The 20,127-nt window shown below is 40.1% G+C and overlaps 1 protein-coding gene across 2 annotated transcripts in view; it reads right to left on the bottom strand.

The window, feature by feature from the left end:
* Positions 1 to 20,127, bottom strand: part of jarid2b (jumonji and AT-rich interaction domain containing 2b) — a 108,636-nt gene that overhangs the window by 7,354 nt on the left and 81,155 nt on the right. Inside the window, exons 4-13 of one of the 2 annotated variants that reach the window (XM_088328734.1) lie at positions 17,843 to 18,102; positions 12,314 to 12,529; positions 11,118 to 11,344; positions 7,255 to 7,930; positions 6,024 to 6,641; positions 3,287 to 3,507; positions 2,597 to 2,893; positions 1,581 to 1,673; positions 1,391 to 1,509; positions 1,234 to 1,304 (exon numbers count right to left, since the gene is read on the bottom strand). In XM_088328734.1, coding sequence (XP_088184860.1) covers positions 1,234 to 1,304; positions 1,391 to 1,509; positions 1,581 to 1,673; positions 2,597 to 2,893; positions 3,287 to 3,507; positions 6,024 to 6,641; positions 7,255 to 7,930; positions 11,118 to 11,344; positions 12,314 to 12,529; positions 17,843 to 18,102 — 2,798 coding nt within the window. Of the gene's footprint in view, positions 1 to 1,233; positions 1,305 to 1,390; positions 1,510 to 1,580; positions 1,674 to 2,596; positions 2,894 to 3,286; positions 3,508 to 6,023; positions 6,645 to 7,254; positions 7,931 to 11,117; positions 11,345 to 12,313; positions 12,530 to 17,842; positions 18,103 to 20,127 lie in introns of both variants that reach the window. The other variant, XM_088328733.1, reaches the window with a different exon arrangement.

Here is a 20,127-nt window from a genome sequence, read left to right on the forward strand (position 1 = left end):
GAGGACAAGGATTTGACTATTATGTTATGGATAACTGGTAAAAAAAAGGTTAGTGCCAAACTGCTTTGAACCAGTTCATTTTTTTAACCAACACTTAAAAAAACACAACAACTCAATTTTGTTGTATTTTTAAATACGCACACTTGTATGCTTGTCTGTCTTGTGTCCTATCGTGATGTGCGCCTTGTGCAATGTTGAATACAGAAATAGAACCAGCTACGGGGACTGCGCCTTTTAAAACTGTGCGCCCATACAGAGTTAACATAATTTCTTTGGACAAAAGATTTTAACATCTGAATTAGATTTTGTCATCAGAGGCCAAAATTATTTATTTTAACATTAAATAATATAAAATTGGAAAAGTATGAGCGCCACAAAATAATCATTTTTTTCTGTTGAATAAGGCAAAAAAAATTTATAGAAAAAAAATGCTCACATAAAAAAAATAGAGTTACATATAAAAAAAATACACATTTTAATTAGATATTAGTATTCCAGGACCAAAAAGCATATACAGAAGTATAAATATACCAAAAAAAATTACTTGTACATAAAAAAGTACCATAAGTTTTCAATTGAATAATCAAGTATTTAACTATAAGGCAAAACAAAGGGGAAACATTTAATGTTAAAAATGTTTTTACTTGAGTATTCGTAAGACCAGGCCAAAAATGTATTTTGACATGAATAAAAAATATTGTGCCTTAAATTTGCCAGTTAGTTAATAAATATTTTAAGTATAAATCCAAATAGATTAAACATTATTTTAGCCAATCCGAAGCTATTTTACAACAAACAATTTCAACCACATATGCAAATAATCAATTTATACAATTTTAGAAATACATCATTGGTAATAGAAATACAGAAAAAAAAATTGGGACTAGAAATGTAGCATATTTTCCGGACCGTAAGAGACACCTAAAAAAAACAGAAAAAGGCCAGTAATTCCAAAGTGCGCCTTCTAATCTGGTGTGTCTTTTGGATTGGAAAAACGATCTGAATTCCACAATCGAAATGAAAATGCACCGACATACGTTAACTGCATTGTGAAACCACATTACCCAAAATATTTTTTTAATGCTTTAAGTTTTAATTTCATGCGCCTTATAGTCCGGTTCTCCTTATTTATGAGAAGAATATCTTGTAAAGCATACGCTCTATAGTCTGGTGTGAGAACACTGTAATTTAAAAAAAATAAATAAATAAAGATAAAAATGAGAACAGACTTACCCGGCACAGCACCCAAATGCCTCAGGATGGAGCCAGAGTTATTAGGGAGGACGGTCAGGTTCCATCCGTGCCTGAACACAAGAGAGCGCCCAAAACACGTCAGAGATTCCCCTCAGTCTATTTTTCTATTCTTCATACGGGTTTTTCGATCACTCACTTGGCGAAGGGCTCCGACTTTCCGGTAGGGAATCCGCTCCCGTGCGTGCTGGTGTCCACTTTGCCGCAGTGCACGGCCACGTGGCCGTCTCGCTGCTCTACGATGCGCCAATACTCTTGCTGCAAACGGCCGAACACTCGTCAGACTTTATAACCCCTTTCCAAAAACTCTTCGTGACCGTGACGCTTACCTCAACTTCGCTGGCGGCCGGCTCCTTGTTGAAGCACATGCTCATGGTGTTGCGAGCGATTCGGAAGAAGTTAGTCAATGACACCGACTTGCCCTGCCAAGGCGTCACACGATTGCTCAAAATGTTTTTTATATTATAGAGATAGTGAAAAGAAAAGCACCCTGCATGACACTGATTTCACCGGACGACAGCCGGCATACCAAATTTTGAGAACAAGTGGCTCTTTGACGTATTGTACCGTCAATGGCAGCAGTTGACAATGGACAATTGATGTCTTGAGCCATTAATGACAGAATTTCAAGAAAAGATCTACTGTTTTAGCTGTTAATGGCAGCTGATCAGTTTAATCTGACATTTATAGCTGTCAATGGCAGCATATTGAAAATGGATCTTTGACCATTTATCCATAAATGACAGCGTACTGAAAAGGGTTCTCCGATATTTTTAGCAGTTAATGGCAACATTTTGACAATGAATCTTTGACATGGTTAGCCGTCAATGGAAGCATCTTGTTAACTGATCTTTAACATATTTAGCCGTCAATCGCAACATATAGAGAATGGCTCTTTGACATTTTGACTATCAATAGCACCCGCTGAAAATTGATCTTTGACAGTCAAAATGCTGCTATTAACAGCTAATGAAGTGAGTAGCAACATTTGAAAATCGTCAATAGCAGGTACTGAAAATGGATCTTTAACTTCTTTTTCACGTTAATGTCAGGATATTAAAAATGGATCCTTGAGATATTTTATTGTAAATGGGAGTACATAGAAAATGGATATCAACATTTGTATCCATCAATGGCCACGATGTATGATGTTTGTAGCTGTCCAATGGATATGTGACATATTTAGCGGTAAATGGGAGCATATTAAGAATCGGATCTTTGACATCTATAGCCAACAATGACAGTGAATTAGTCTATTATACAGTATCTATGTACAAATCATAAAAGAGACATTATTTGATGTTGTCTTGCTAACCAAAACAGCAGCAGACACACGCCCACTAACCTTATAAATACATTTGTGCTGCTCGCCGAGGACATCTTCATCCTGTGGCTCGTTCTCCCGGGCGTTGTGTTTTTCCTGAGCGAAGAGGCGGCGCCGGCCCGCTTTCACCTGAGCCTCCAGATCCTTCAGATGCTGATAAACGCCATTGCCATTGGCGCCGGCAGCGGGACCGGGCCCCAGCAAGCTGCCCGCCAGTCCGTTTTTGGGCTCGTAGCGGGGTAACGTCGGAGCGGCGGAGTCCACCAGGCCCTCCAGAGGGCCCCGGCGAGCTTCCAGCCGACGCTTTTCCTGTAGTACCTGACGGAAAATTTCCATTATTAACCCCTTAAAGCCGTATGACTGTTGAAAGACAAAGTCTTATCTTCACAATGTCACCAGTCACTGAAATATGTTATGCCACATATCTTTGATTCGCTTAAATTCTTGGGATTCAAAATACACGAATATGTTGTTTTTTTCCTCGAAGCGATCATCCTCGAAAAGCGCTGAGCACAACAACCACTTTGTAGAGCTTCAAAAGGCATACTCTCGGAAAATAATTGGAATATACCAATGAGACTATTTTATATATATATATAGGTTTTATGCTAAAACCATGAAGTATTTCATTCATTAACATAATGCCAGGGGGGTTTTTGTTGTGTGTGAAACAACTCTATATATTAGTGACTTATGCAATTCTCCCGGTACCTCGTCATGCAGCCGGAGGCGCTCGTCCATACCCAGCGAATCGTAAGCCAACAGATACTGCAGGTAAGCCTCCTGAAGTTTTGCTAGCCGGTCCTGCGCCGACTTGGGGATGCGCAGCAGGTCGGCCAGTTTGGTCCACTTTTTCAGGTCCATCACCTGTTGCATGCCGCCCATGTCGTTCAGCACCTGGAAGAAGCGCGCCAGGTCCACTTCGCAGCCGCCTGCACGTCAAATAAAGTCATCAGCCTGTTTTACACAAAGCTCAGCATTATTATTATATATAATCACTTTTACACAGGATCCCTTTCGGGAAGAGGATACAAAGTAATGCATACGGACGCTGCCCTACTTACGAACGAGGTTCCGGACAATCGTTCATAAGTTGAATTTGTTCGTAAGTTGCTCTAGTGCTATATTTCGTATGTTAAAGGTTTATATAAGTATGTTTAAGGCTTGTATAAGTAACCTGTATTGTTTTGTACTAAAAAAATAAATAAACATTTCATAAAAATAATACAAACTATAAAAAATAGAGTTAAGTTTAGCTTACTTTTGGAAGATGAGCATCAAGAGTTAGGTGACTTCCTCCTCCATGGCAGAAAAAAAGCGATCCAACCATTTTCTCAACCGCATCAAGCTTTCTTATTCCACTTTCATTTCAAAAGAAACGGTTCGTCTCTTCAATACACTTTACACCACATGTGTCAAACTCCCGGCCCGCGGGCCACGTCCGGCCCGCCGTGTAATCATATCCGGCCCACAAGACCAATTTAAATTATTGTTATTAATGGCCCGTCAATATGAACAACACCGTCTCATCCCTGGACATCATATTCTGACGTTTTAGTCATTGTACCTATCCCCTCATATATGACGTATACTATACTATATACCAGGTGTCGGGAACCTATGGCTCACGAGCCAGATATGGCTCTTTCTATGAGTACCTCTTGCTCAGAGACAAATTTAATTGCATGCAAATTTTCTCCATCTCGTTCAAAACTTGAGCCATTGATCTTGTTCAGGTACACGCAAAGCCAAACGAAAGCTGAATTACAAAGCAGTACTTTTCAGAATATATAGGGCATGTTTTCCGACCTTAAGTGTGTTTTGAATTTTGGCCCCTTGTGCAATTGAGTTTGACATCCATGCTTTACACCAACCATATTGAATGGATGCATGAGATAATAAACAATAAAAATGTCAAAGTTCTTCGTACGCTGGAGATACAGTATATTATACTGAGAGCCGCATGTCCTGCACGTTTTTGGAGTTTCTCTGCTCGATTACAGGTGAGTCCAATCACCTGGGTCATTATCTAGCTCCCACACAGCTTGCTAACAAACTTTAAATTTGCATCCCCTGAGTTGGGGAAGAGAAACCTCCAAAACAAGCAGGACATGGGGCTCTTGAGGACTGGGTTGGCCACCCCTGCAGTATAGTATGTTTACACACAAACTAGAAGACCAGATTTCTTCTTCAGGGTGGATGCTGGGTCGGGTATCACAGCGTCACACACACACACCAATAGTGGCGGAAAGAAGCACTACAGTACTGTCCTGTGCACAATACAAAATCTAACTTACAGCAATGTCTGTATATTTTTTGACATCTCGTATCTACCTTTTTTTCGTAACTCGAATGTTCGTAAGTAGGGATGCGTCTGCATTTGTGATTTTATTTTTTTGAAGTATAATTTTTGCCTTTCAAACAGAGCTCAGAGATTGCTGACAGCATCAGTAAAAAACATGCTTCCGTATGAAACTATGATTGCTACCAGACGTTTCCATACCAAGATCCGGTCTCGTTCATGAAGAGTTTCACACAGAATTGTGCAAATCTCATGATTACTGTTCAGTTAGACAGAAAAAAACTTTCACACAAAAAGATGGCAATATTTCCAAACCGATAGAATTTTCCCTCGAAAGTAACCCGTATACATAAAGTTCTTAAGTGAGATTTACATTGCATGTCATGCTTTTCTCACACAAAAGCCCTGTAACAATGCCATTATTTTAAAATTATTGGAAACAGGTTTCCACAACAAGATTTTGTCCCGTTCATAAAGATTTTACCACAGATTTGAGTAAATTTTATCATTCGTGTGCAGATTGACAAAGAGCCCACTTTCTCACAGAGACCCGGCGGTATTTCAAGACCTATAGAATGCTGGAAAGTTGCGCCTAAGTACTTGAATTTGCAAATCATGTTTTTTTACACAAAAACCTGTTAACAATATTTACCTTTCACACAGGCAACTTGTATTGTGACTAAATATTTAGATAATTGGCCAGTGCCACTTTTACATATATTTACAGTCACCCTTTTTAATCTTTTCGGGGTTTGGGTTGACATTTGGACTGTATTTGAAACAGACCTGTATTTACTTTCATAATTTTATTGCTACGCTAACAGAAATCCACAAGCATGAAATCACTCTCCAGACCCACCACCTTTCCTGCTTCCTAATGTGACAGATAAAATGAAGATAAAATCAGATAGGTGTAGTGGAATTTTGTATAAAGGCTCTTTGAACCCAGTTGGGCATTGTCAACGCATACTTAATAGAAAAAATATTCTACTTTGAACTTTTTAAGGACACTTCAAACGACGCCTCCCACTTTTACATTACAGTAAAATCATTTCGTGTTGATCAAGTATATACAAAGAGGTATTGCCCCTTAATAGGCCGAACTGCAGTAAAACTACTTTGCCTGAAAATTGTCCGGCATCTTACCGATGACGGGCGGCTCGTCCATGGTAATGCCCTGAGATTTGAGGTGTTTTCGGATGCACGCCAGCCGCTGGACGTTGGGGCCCCAGCGCCGGCCCAGCATGTGGACCCTTTGCACGGTGGAGACGAAGCGCATCTCCTCGCTGAGCTTGCACTCGGGCCTCCAGTCGGGCGGCGGCACCACGCGGCAAAAGCCGGCCGCCTCCGCCTGCTGCCGAACGCTGTCCAGGTAAGCCATCGGGTCCTGGAACTCCCTCGACTGGGGCATAAAGACGGGCACCTGGCCCAAGGCCGACCAGCCTTCCGATCGGCTCCGCCGGGTGCCCCGGTCGTTATCCTGCTCACGTTCCTTCTGCTTGGCCAGCTCCTTCTCCCGCTCCCATTCCTTGTCGCGGTCGGCCCCTGGCAGCGGGGGCCTGAGCGGTCCCGGGCGATTGGCAAGAAGGGCCCCGGGGTTTCGGGGATCTGAGGTAGTGTTGCGCCCGGGGGAGTGATTGACGGACGACGGCGAGGAGGAGGCGGCAGCGCGGCCGTGAGACCTGCTCAGTTGCTGCTGCGCTTGTCGAATCAACATCAGCTTGCCAGCAGACGCCCGCTTAGGCCGCTGATTCACCGAATCTGCTGCTGTGGGAGGGGATTGAGGTAGAGGTAAGATCAGGCCTAAAATATAGAGCTCGTCCATGACCCGCGGGTATTAAAGCTCGAACCGGCCCGAGCTTGAAAAAACAACTCGATTCGAGGGACCAAGATCAAAACTAACGGGAATTTTCAAATTTTATTCGTGAGGAGTTTTAGAAATGATCCACCCATCAGGGGAGGATAATTGTGTAGGATTCCGTCCCACTTTCGCGCAACGTGTACGCTCAGCACTTCCGTCCGAAAGTCCCGCATACTCGGACCCGAGCAAATGGACGCGCCCTCGGTGCGCGGACACGGGCTGCGTTGCGTGAATGAGGGACAGAATCCGTGCACAAATCCTCCACAGAGAAAAGTAAACCAAGAACAATGACGAGTGTATGATTCAAAAATAAGTCCACGAGAGCCAGACCCGGACTAATGATCGTACCTCTAGCAAGGCTTATGACAGGCAGCAAGAATTCTTATTTTCTCCACAACGAAAAATAAACTAAGAACAATGACGAGTGTATAATAACAAAATAAAAAAAAACCTGAGTCGATTCAAACATAATGATTGGCATTTTAGGCCCGATCCGACTCCGGCTCAAGATCTTACCTTTAGATTGTTGCGTGGGGGTCGCAGAGGACGGGAGCGCAGCGGGAGCCGTCTCCGGGGACGGCGGTGGTTCAGAAAGACGTCCGTTGGAGAGCGGGGTGGTGGGCGTGGCCGAGCGCATCGGCCCCGCTGCCTTTTTGCCGCTGCGGGTTTCCGGCGGAGGTGGCGGCTGAAGTTTTGCCTTTTTGGGGTCCGCCCCGGCCCTGAGCACACTGGCCTCCACAGAGTGCAGCACCACCTCTAAGCGGCGCTTGGAGTGGCGGAGGCCGTCCCGCCCGGGGAAATCAGTCTCTCCTCTGTGTCCGTTGAGCCTCCCGTTGAGGCGGGCAGCGGCTACGGCGTCGCCCCCGTGCAGCCCCTTGGCTAGTAGCACCTGTTTGCGGGTTTTTGCATTGCTGTGATAGACTGCTGCCGCTTTTCCTGAGTGGGTCAGCCCGTTGCTGGCTGCTGGCTGGCTGTGCTGATTGTGATTGTTTGCCGTGCTGCTGCTGCTGCTGTTGTTGAGTTTGGTTTTCTTGCCCAGTTCCTTCTGCTTGGCTTTGGTGTAGGTGACGTGGCCCTTGGAAACAGTGGCCGTGTACTTCTTCACAGTTTTGGACGGCAGGCGTAAGTCACGGCTCCTCTTGGCAGCCGCCTGAAGGGCGCTTAGTCGCGTCAGCCCGTTCACTCTTGTGACCTGACCAGGAGGAAGACCCAATAACAGCAGTTAGAAAAAAAAGGTCTCCGAAATTCACTGATTTTCTTACTAGATAGGTTACAATATTTTCCAAACATTACAGCACATCATTTATACATTTTATGCTAAAATTATCCAAAAACTAGCATAACCAAAGACTATTGGTGACTTCTTTTGTGCAGAAATGTGGCGTATTCTACACAGAATTACCATTGCAAGCTAGTGTTTATGAGTGACCAATCCTGGCATATGTATAAATAAATAAATAAATAGCTACGGATCAAAGTTCACACATCCCTTAACCACCTGGGTTGTAGGGTCACCACTTCCTGTGGTGAGTCTTGGGCAAATACAACCTGGCGCTCATCCCTCTCCAGGCTATTTTTAGGTATGGGTTTGCTTTCCCACATAAAACAGATAGTACTGGTTTCTATGGTTACCAGTAGCAGAAGAAGCTTCCTGATCAGACTTAGATACAGCACCTTCATAGTCTGGTCGCTGTTTTTTGGTGTAACACGTCATTCCGCTTTTTCCGAGACGAGCTAGATCTTGGCATTGAAAGCCAGCGGTGTGTAAATACTTCATTCAAATATATGGATGATCATTACGTGCAGTAATTACAACTAAATAAATACAATTATTACAATAATATGTAATTACTGGAAAGTCATACTATTATGCGTGCCATTTCATATAATACCTAAATATTTATTCAATGATTTATGCATTTTGTCATTAATTTGTTTTGGTATCTATTTTGAGGTATATTTTGTCAGTGATAACTGAATCAGCTGTATTTGGGGTTGATTGGTGAACTTGTTGGAGAACACGTTGGTAAAAACCTCAGCCAGTTTGACCAGCTCTTATTTGTATTGTGTTGTGACAAAATAAGTGACAAGAATACAAAATGAAATAAATAAATAAATAACAAAATAAATGACGAAATGAATAAATATTTGAATTAATTGCATTTCTTCGTTTATGTATTTGTGGATATGCATTTAATTATACTTTTATTTTTACATGGTTGATCCTAAGCATTGTCCTCACGACAAAAAACAGCATCATTCACGTTTGCAGCACAGGAAAAAAATTGCTCTTTATGGTCTGACAAATTGTCGGATTACATAATAATATGGTACGATTACAAACACAAACAGATATCAAACACCAAAAAATAAGAGTTGACGGGCACCCATTAGCAGCTTTAATTCCTGTTCATATGAGCAAAGTGCGTGTGTATAAATGCATTTGTGTGCATGTTTTTGTGAGCGCGCGTGTGTCTCAGGTGGCTGAACTAACAAACAGCAGTCCATTAAAAGATAAGGGGGACTGTAACCTGACCCTGCAGCCATCAATCTCATACACAATATAGAGTCAAGGCAGGAAGGGGCCATGAGCCAAAAGCATCGGGAGGGAATATCCTAAAAAAATATAGAGTTACCTCTTTATACGAGCACCTCTAAACACGAGAATTCCAGTCTACAAGTTTTATTTGGAAAAAAAAATGTTGCTCGGCATATGACCGAAAATTCGGGTCACGAGCAGTCCCAGAAGCTACCGCTAGAAATCTGTCAAGACAGTTTACTGCTTGTGGCCGCTTGCCGTTCGGGACCACTCACCGCCAGCATTAGCTGGTCCCAGTTTGCGCATTCACACTACTACAGGCAAAAAAATTGAGCTCTTAACTTTGTGTACATTAATTTAATGTTACAGTAACTTTAATAAGTGTACAGTAGAGTGCTTAAGTATCATCAACAGTCTCCCAATCTAATACAGTGGAACCTCGGTTCTCGACCATAATCGTTCCAGAACCCTGTTCGATTTGTTCGATCACGGAAATCATTTTTCCCATTAAAAATAATGTAAATCGTTTTAATCCGTTAAAACACCCTGAATGTTTACCATGAATGTTTAACGGAAACATAAAGCTAACCCAGGCTAATCGTACGTTCGCGTTATCGAACGTGTAAACATAAAAAAATCAGGTCGTTTACAAGTCCTTTAGCACCCGGGTCTCCACAACAAGTGGTGAGCGGTTCATTGGAAAGGGGGCTCCGTTCCAACACCCTGAAAGTTGGGGTTTGTTGCAACACCCACATAAAGCTGACCCAGGCTAAGCGTACGTTCGCGTTATCGTAATCTTATGAATAGGATTTCTTACCTTTGTGGTGGTCAGCAGAAGGCGCTCGCACACCTCCTTCATATTTGGCTATTATTTCTTTCTTAAATGCAATAGTTGTACGCACTACTTTTCTTTTTTCAACTTTCAACTTTGCTGCTTGCACTGACTTTCTTCGGAGGCGCATTACCGGCGCTGTTCCTCCGATCTTTTGACCGAACAGCGAAGCAAGAATTTCTCGAAATTTTTGGTCGGACTCTGATTTGTTCGAACTGAGAGGCGTTGGAAAACCGAGGTTGCACTGTACCTGTCAACCTCAGCCAATTGCTTCCATATTCATGCTTGCAATTCCCTTCATTAAGTGATAATAAACCTTACAAACACAATGTGACACCTATTTACTCACAGCAAGACAACCTACATAGAATGTTAGCGATATACTCCTTACTCCACCTCTTTGCCCCACGAGCACACCTTCGTGACAGAGACTTTCTCCACAGTAAGTACTCACATTACACACACATTTTACTTAGTTAATAACATTTTGTATATCTCATCACTGTATTTTTTTATATTTAAGAACCAAAAAATGTGTTTTATAGCTATTTTGGGTTCAATAGGATTTTTTTGGGAGGACAGAAACGGACCAATTCGTTTTTAAATGATTTCATATCGGAATAATTTGCTCATTACACGAGCACGATCCTGGAACGGATAAATCTCGTATGAAGAAGTACCATTATCTAAAAGTAGAAACGTCATCCCTGCGAGCCTACTGAGGATAAGCAGGCAGATAATGGATGGATGGACATATGTCACCCTATTTTTTTGTCACAGCAAACCTGACAATATTTCTGCCAACAGGGGGCACTGTTGTCTGAGAAATAAAAAAAAATGAAAAGAGAGGATGGGTTTATGTGAGGGTGGGAGTGAGGGGCAGGGCTTGATGACATCATGTGTTGCCATCGCCCAGCCAACACCTGGTAGACAGAACATGTGAGGCCGTACCTAGACAAAAAAAAAACAGACCAAGAAAGGGACGGAGCTTTACAAACAATATCTGACCTGCTTGCGAAGTTCCTCGGCTGCTCTTCGAGTGGACAAGCCCTTGGTGGCGCTAGCGTTAGCGCTAGCCATGGCCTGCAGCATCCGGACATGCTCCCGGGCCTCGGCCCGTTTACTACGTTCCCTTAGGAGTGGTGGAGGAGGCGGCGGAGGAGGAAGAGAAGGCGCAGCCGCCGCCTTGGGCCGAGGGCTCTCCCGCATCCCCGCTTTTCCAGAGTTGTTCAACACTGAGCACAAAACCAGAAGACGTTTTGTGAGACAGAGTGACGATCAGAAAAAAACAACGCAATTTCAACAACAGAGGCATTTGCAAACCGTTTCTTACCATTTTGACTGCTTTTGAGACCTTATAATGAATTACCGAGAGATAAAGTTCCAATCAAGCAAACCATTTGCATTTTAACTGCCTTTATCAAAAGGAATTTTCAAATTATCTACAACCAATCTCAAAACCTCAAAAAGTAAAATATCAATGAGTGAAGTATCACGTAAAATATCAAGAAAGATTTTGGAAAAATATTTACTCAAATCAATTATATTAAAAACAAATTTTATTATCATTAGTTTTAATCACATCAATTTTATTTAAAATCTGTTATTTGCTTTTATTTATTTATTAATTCATTTTTTAAATTATTCATCTGAATGTTGAAATTACTGTACTCAAATATGAATGAAAAAGTATCTTTTTTAGCATGTAGCAGCCAGTCAAGGCTCATATTAATTTTGGCAAGCAGCCCGCACAGCAATCTACCACTATGCTCAATAAATAGATGCCACCACAGCAGATGGCGTAAGTCGGATGTTACCTGGATTGCCAATACCAGCCTTATATTAAGGTATTGGTACTCACAATATTGGCTGCCCTTTAGTGGCGTTTTAAACTACAATATAAAGCAATAACAAAAGCCTAGCATAGTGATTCAGGACCTAGCACCAGTATTGTCACACACATGCTTATGCCCCTCAATGCCAAGATTTGGCTGGTTTGGATAACGCTTTACACCAAAAAAACAAGAGCGACAATATGAGAAAGTTGCTGTATCTGAGTCAGGCCAGGAGGCTTCTCCTGCTACTGGTACAGGAAGATCCTACGACCCAGGTGGTTGAGGGATTTGTGAACGTGATAATTAGAATCTTGCTAATTTTAGATCCTAAAAATGAAGGGGTCACCAATTTTATTTTGGCATGAATACCGTGGCCGTTGAGCGGTTGGCGTATGAGGGGTTTGCCCTTGCGCGGCGTGGAGTGGCACGAAGAGGAAGCCGAAGCATGGCCACCCCCTACCCCAATTTGCAAATGGCCACCGCCGTTCCTCAGCTCCTCGTCGTCATCGTCCTCCACCTCCCCCAAGTCGTCTTCCTCCTGGGAGCTGCCGAAATATGCCATGTTATTGGGCAGCGCCGGCGAACCTGGAGAAAACAAAAAAAAACCTTTGAATAATCTGATCTGTTGGAGTAGATGGCTATAGAGTCACTTGTTGCAGGGCACAATTCTCATTTGTTATTATGAAACAATTTGAAATGTATTTTTCTGTGGTGAGAAATCACAGAGGCACTAAAGAAAGGCCCAATCAGGCGCTAATGGTCGGCTTCATTAGCTAAACGATTTTAATTTAGTGCGCTGACCCAAGGTCAGCGGGTCAATGCCAAACATACCGCAGATAGTCGAGACCTCTGGCGTGGGCAGAGGAATCCATTAGAAGAGAGATTATCCAACTTGATTCACTTTGTCTAAAATGATGGCTGATTTAATATGCAAGTGTGTTGTATATAGAATCCACATCATTTAATACAAATATTGTTGCACTCACAGTGATTTTTTTTTTAACTTAGTACCCTTAATGACAATACAATAAAGGAGGTGTACAGAACTTGGAACTTTTTGACTCGCTGCCGCCATCTCCTGGCTTCTTTCATCTTTAAAGCCGCAGTCAGCTCGTTCATGATGCGCGTGCAAGTACGTGCATTTCTTCGATGCGCTTGATTAAACTCTTCTTTTTTCATTTTTCTTGGGGTTTTGGTTTGCGTTTAGGCTACTTAAAGCAGGCTGCTTCTTACTTTCATCATTTTTGTGCTAGACTAAGGAATACAAAAATAAAAATGAAAAAAACAGTTGGGACGGGCTTGATGTAATTCTACTGTATACCCCTCAAGTCCCATTCCTCCTACCTGTGTTCTGCCCCAAACAGCTGTGCTAAAAGATAAAAGCTGATATATGCAGTGGAAAATAAAGCATAAGTGCTATTTAAACTTAGTTGTGCATTGTTAACGCATACTTAAGAGAAAAGATTTAACTCTATATTGACAACACACCCCAACTTTAGGAAAAAAAATATTCAAAATAAAAATTATTAGAGTGTATAATAACAAAAAAATACCAAATCAAATACTAAATATAATATACTATGAATATCATAAAATGAAAAATGAAAATAGAACACAAAATAAATAATATTAAACATAAAACATACAATGTAATAACTATAAAAGGAAAAATTAAAAACAATGGGAAACAGTTCAAAAATACATAAACAAAATACTAAATACAAAGCACACTGATAACAGTATTCCAGTATTGGCAAATAATTTTGTTCATGTTTAGTACTTTTATCATTTTTCCATTGATTTCCAGGTAAATTTAAAAAGTCTCCCACTAAAAAACCCTTTTCTCTGATTCAGTATTATTTTTAACATTTTATTGAACAAATTAACAAATAATTGCACAAAAAATCACTGTTGAGTTGACTTTTGAAATATGTATTAAAACTGTAGAGCAAAAACTAAAGATGAATGATACATTTTTATTCTAGGAATATATTGAATGACTAATATTGCTGTACTGTTTTAGAATAGTAATCTTAGTTTAATACACTAAGAGGGAAGAAGATGCCCACTGAATAGAAGTCGAACAAATGCTTCTTGAATCAAAATCAGATCAGAAATTGGAAAATGTAGAGATATTCACTCATCAACAGACAAAATGCACGAAGACCTTCACCACAATCTCCAGCGTGCTTTAGGCACTATCCCCCCAATAATGGGGGTCTTTTCATCCCCTCTCATTGCAGGCAAATCATAATTAGGCCTAAAAGAGTCTATTAGGGTTGTCATTTTTAACGAGACTCTGGGGTGCGTTGGCGTGCGAGGAGGGGGGATAATTACAGACTTTCCATTTTCTCCGGCTACCTTCTTTTGTCCTCTTAACTGGATGTGAAACAATGTTACAATGCGTCCGTCAGGCCGAGGTTTCGTTGAAGAACATTCGGGGCCCAAATGTGGCGTGTCAACGGAACTAAAAAGAAGTACGGTCTTCAAAATGTGCAATAATTTGTACTAGGCGGTGGCTTACACCATTTGGTTCATGTTTCAGACTGACAGGACGTAAGGATTTGTTTACCCATTGGGTGGATCCAAGAGGAATTTTTTTCCACTGCTAATAATCCTCGTGGCCTAGGGGATAATGGAGCGTCACTCATCAAAGATAAAAATTGGTGTCCCCCTCACTTCCCTCCTGGACATCTACAAGTCCCGCCTCGCCCGCAATGCCACCAGGATTGCCGGTGACCCCTAAGAAGTCACATTTTAGCTAGATCCACATACTGTATATTTGTAAAGCCGGTAATCACAAAATGTCTCAAAGGACTGCACAGGCCACAATTACAACATCCCCTGATCTGAAACCTTCATGCGGGCAAGAAAAAGCTCAACAACCTCAGCCTGAGGAAAATAAGAAACCTTGAGAAGGTGCAACACAAGTGGTATTTACCACCAATCTCACAGCCTCTTCAACCTGCTGCAGTCAGGGAAAAGACTAGAGTCTCTCAAAACCAGAAACAGCAGGCTAAAGGACAGCTTATTCCATCAGGCTGTCAGGACTTAGAACTCTCTCCATGCCCTCCCCCTCCCACCTACGTGCCTTCTACCAAATGAATGCAAGACTGCTTAATTTAGATTCCAGCTATACTTCTCACATTTTTTTATTTGAAATTATGTATTTATTTATTTATTTAATTTTGGGGGGAAAAGTCAAAAGGGAACTTTCTGCTATATGTTCTTGCTGATATTGTTTATTAGTATTGTGCTTTATCTATTGCATGTTTGCACACGGAGAAGACAAAGCAGTTTTATCCGTGTGTTGTGCATATAGCATATGACATTAAAGTTGAAGTTGAATAATAGAGGACATGTTTTTAAAATACAGAATATAAATATCAAAATATTCAAATTTTCTGTGACAGTTATGTGCCTGAAATGATTTGCAAATGTTTGTCCATTTATATAAAACACTAAAATAAACTGGGTATTGCTTGGATACTTGATAGATTTTGGAACCATAACTGTAATAAATATTTCCATGTGTTTAAAAGTAGCAAGTTGAGTCAGCATTGAATAACTACTGAAAGAAATTTCAGTTAATAAAACCTTTTTTTTCTTTAAAAAAAAGATTTCTCCACAGCAAATGATTTTGCCCAAACATTTCTTTTTATTTTACGAATAATTCAAAAAATTATTTAGACATTCGTTTTTACAGAGTGATACCAGCATTTATTTTATAATAGCGCTTGTAGTAATCTTTTAATATTCGCCGATCAAAAAGACTAATGTCAACAATGCATTATTAATTGAAAAAATATTTTGACAACTTATTTAGAAATGATGTATTTTTGCAGTGTGATTCAGTCAATATTTTCACAATAACGCTGCAAATTAAATAGCTAATGATAGTAAAGGATTCCAAATATAAAAAAGTATTTTGACAACGTTTGACAATTGATTTATGAAATCATTCATTTTTGCATTGTGAATACCTTCATTTGCACCACTAAAACTAAACTGCTAACGCTGGCGATGCTAACCGCTATCATTATCCATCACCAGATCAATTACGCTGACTTGTAACCAGCCAGGTAAATAATTGAAATTTATTGATGAGATGCCAAAAAATGTGACAAGTATTTAGACCAGCATAAGACATTAAAGAATGTGGAGAAGGCTGCATTTTCTTCCTTAACTACCTTGTAGACAATTAGCATATGTGCAGGACAACCTTTTTGGGGGAAGCAGGACAACATTTTAGGGGGAAGCAGGACAACATTTTAGGGGGAAGACATGATTGGCCCCCGGGCCATAGTTTGGAGACAATGAGACCAAAAAAAAAATTAAAGGGAATTTTTTTTGAAAATCATTCAAAAGTCCAGAAAAGTTGAGTTTTTGAGTAATAAACAGGGTGACTTTTGTCAAAAGATAAAAATAAAATCAAGTCAAGTTATTAGTATTACTGTATCTCATTTTGCTTTATTGTCATCTCGTGTCCTTACAGAAATCTTTTGAATTTAGTTTAATTGAATAGGAAAAAAAAGCTCAGCTCAAGTAAAATCCTGTGCTACCTATCCCAAAACCAAAAACAAATTACTATCACAACCTACATCCAAAAAGCAGCGTCCTCATTGCTCCACACAAAACCGGTTCTGCAACGTTAATACAATTTAGATTGCGCCTTCAAGGAAAACTCATTCGTCAAGAGAATCAGCCTCAAAGATCCGCGGTTCATCGGAGGTAAGATTACGCAAGCGAGGTAAAAAAAAAAAACAACGCGCCGTACGGGCCGAAGCGCTTGCCAACGCTCGCAAAATGGCCACCAGTCTTGAGTAATTTTCTGGGAGCGTGTGTACACGCTGTTACTCATTGACAGACTACTTTATGGCCATCTTATCGGGTCAATAAAATGTAGAGCAAATAACGAATAGACACTCCCGCTCACTGGCAGTGAAAAAGTTAGCTGCAGCCAAATCGACTTTAATGCAAACACCTCGCAGCTATGATTAATGATTACGCGTTTATGTTTACATAACGTGAACGCTTAACCTGAATGAAGTGGTATTGACCAAATATGATAAACAGCACAACTCAAAAATACTACTTAAAGTACGGATAAAGTTTAAAGACAAAACAGTAAAAGCTGTGTGGCCTAAAATTAACATTTTGCAGTAACAAACATCAACTTATTCATGTCTTTGGCAATGTAATAAACAGGATAATAAGGTTTATGTTAAATGCATAAGAACAGCAAACCATTAACACAGCAGCCTAAAAGTAGAATTTTCCAAAATAAATATAAATTCATTGACAATTGTTTTGTTTCTTAAAAGGGTATATTTTGAAAGTGCAATGTTTGTTTCACCGGTTTCTATAGTATCTTTTTTTTCTTAAAATCAGCACTTTTCCTATGGTACAGATGTTCTTACTTTGAGGAGATCTTTAAACGATGGTTAGAAAACTAATGCTTAGAATGAGCAGCTATCAGTCATCTTGACAATTTTGTTAAAAATGATAATTTAGGACATTCGTTCAGGACATTTTAACACAAAAAAGCATATTGAGAAAAACAGCACTTGTGTGTACCTGATGATGAATCTGACTTTGAAGGCCATTAAATAAACACATTGTAAATTTTATGTTGATATTGTGCTCATAGCTAACAGGTACAATTACCGTTGCATCCGATATTTTTTTAATAGCGGTCAGCAATATTTTTCGACTGATCAATCATTCGACAAATATGGTAGAACCTCGCGTATAACATGCACTCAAACTTTGAATAAATACAATATTTGTACTGGTATTGGTCTGGGGTATCGAACGTTTCTCATAGAAGTAGTTTATAATATCCTATTTGAGACTTAATCAGCCCCCCAAAACTTTATTAGAATGTGGTTGTGGTACCTCTAAGGCAGAGAAAGGTGAGGAAGTCCTCGGTCTTGGGTTTCCGCCGGGACAGGTCCTGGATGGATGAGGACAGGGACGAGGAAGCGTGCGAAGGCGACAGAGACGAGGAAGCGGTGTTGAGGGCGGAGACAGAGGGGGCGGTTGCAGGGGCTGTCTGGCCCACGTTGAGGGCGGTGGGCTCAGCCACTTTGATTGGTGTCGTGCTAGGCGAGTTCGGTTGCGACTGCGCAAACTTTCTTTGCGCCTGCAGACGAGGCCTAGGGGATAAATTCATGAAATCAATCAATGTTGTTAGTTGATTTTTTTTCCCCTTTCTTTTACACGTTTCTTGATAGATTCTAAATGGGGGAAAAAATTGGAGAAAAAGGGGTATGACAGAGTAGTTATTTTACAGAAAAATGTTAAAAAATTATTCTTGAACATATAAAAATTATATGTAATAGGGGGATAAAGAGGAAATAAATTAAAAATGCAAAAAATGCAAAAAAAAGTCAAGAAATCTGATCTGCTTGTATGACAATGACTTACAAAGTCATGCAAAAATACAGACAAAATAACCAAGCAATTAAGTTTATCTTGTTCAGATCAGAATACCATTTGTAATCACAAAAAGCTTATCTTAAAAATCCCACTCAAGAAGTGGCGTGCAAAGATAGACACAGGGTGGTGCTATAGCTCCTGCCCCATATAAAACTCTTTTTAATAAAGTGGAAAGTTTTTAAAATAGTATTTGGATCTGATCATCTGATTAAATCAAAATTATAACTTAACTAAAAGTTTTTAGTATTAGAAAAAATTGAAACATTTCAAAGCAACTTAACTGCTGTAAACTATTGTATATTCACTGTGTAATACATTTCTATAAATCCATTATATAAAGATTTTTATTACATAGTTATTTATATTTATTATTTATATATTTATTGAGAGAAAATCATAAAAATGTAGTTGAAAAAAATAGAACCGCTGGACAATTTTCTTGTGACGCTAAAAACACAATTTTCTGCACTATAAGGTGCAGCGGACTCTAGGGTGCACCTTTAAAAATAGTCCTCTGGGATTTTTTTTTATACATAAAAGGTGCACTGGACTATAAGGCGCATGATGTAAAGTACCGGAATGGCTAAGGTTTCATAAAAAACATCAGAAAATAATGGGAACTCATTGTATTGAACACAAACTATCATTATGAAATATTGTTTCACCAATAGAATAAATTCATAAATGGTTATTGTATCAAGCAGCATTTCAATGTAATTATGCATTTTAAATATGACTTACCACGTTTTCAGGTCTATAAGGCGCACTAGATTATAAGGCGCACCTGCACATTTCTGGCAATTTTTGGGTCGTTAGGTGTGCCTGATAGTCCGGAAAATACAGTACTTGGAAATTATAAGATAAGCATGTTAGACGATGTTAAAAAAAAAAAAAAATACACAAGTATCCTTAATGGATTCAAACAAAAAAAACCTCTGCAGGTTTTTAAAATCTATTTAGTATGCAATTGGTAACGTAAGCTTTTATTCTGGGGGTTCCGCCTTAACAGATGTGCGTGTAGAGTCGAGAATATTCCCACACATACGCTGGCGTCCAAATTGGACTAATAGCCGGACGAAGATTACAGCCGGATGTCCCCCAAAATGGTGCCTTCACTCAAACCCGGCAATCCCACGTTAATCTACCTTTCATCCGCCGCTTCCCGTTCTACCTCAAAGCGAATGCTGCAATTTTTTGACATTACATTCGCCCTAATTTCCTGCAAGGGATTCTGGGAAAAGAAAGCAGTGTCCATCTCGCTACATCAAAAGGGAGTAATCCTAATTGGGGAGAAATCCAAATTTAGCAATTTTACCTTCTTTGATCCAAATCAAAGGAGGATTGCTAGCACGTATCGGGCCTAATTAGCCATGTAATGGTAAGTAAGGGTATAGAAGGTAGATTTTATTTGTGTCTTTAAGGACTTCCCTGGTGGAGGTAACCGATGCCTTTGAGAAATGTGGGACAAATGCTGGCTTGTTTTATGTTTTCAAAGGATGTCAATAAAAAATGGCTGCCCCGGTTTTATGCCAATTACCATCCATTATGGTAACCCTTGGCAGAAGTAACTTACGGAATGTATAAACGGAAACTAAACAACTTTGATCTGTACCAAATAGGAAATATAATCTTAAAGAGAAAAGAAAACACAAATTTGGAAGTGGCATGCGAAGATGGACACTAGGTGGTGCTAGAGTTTCTGACCCATATTAAAAATATTTCTTATTGGAAATGTTTTATTT

Source organism: Urocampus carinirostris, chromosome 2 (genome assembly GCF_059441175.1).
Source record: "Urocampus carinirostris isolate Australia breed hairy pipefish chromosome 2, RoL_Ucar_1.0, whole genome shotgun sequence".
Classification (NCBI taxonomy): Eukaryota; Metazoa; Chordata; class Actinopteri; order Syngnathiformes; family Syngnathidae; genus Urocampus; species Urocampus carinirostris.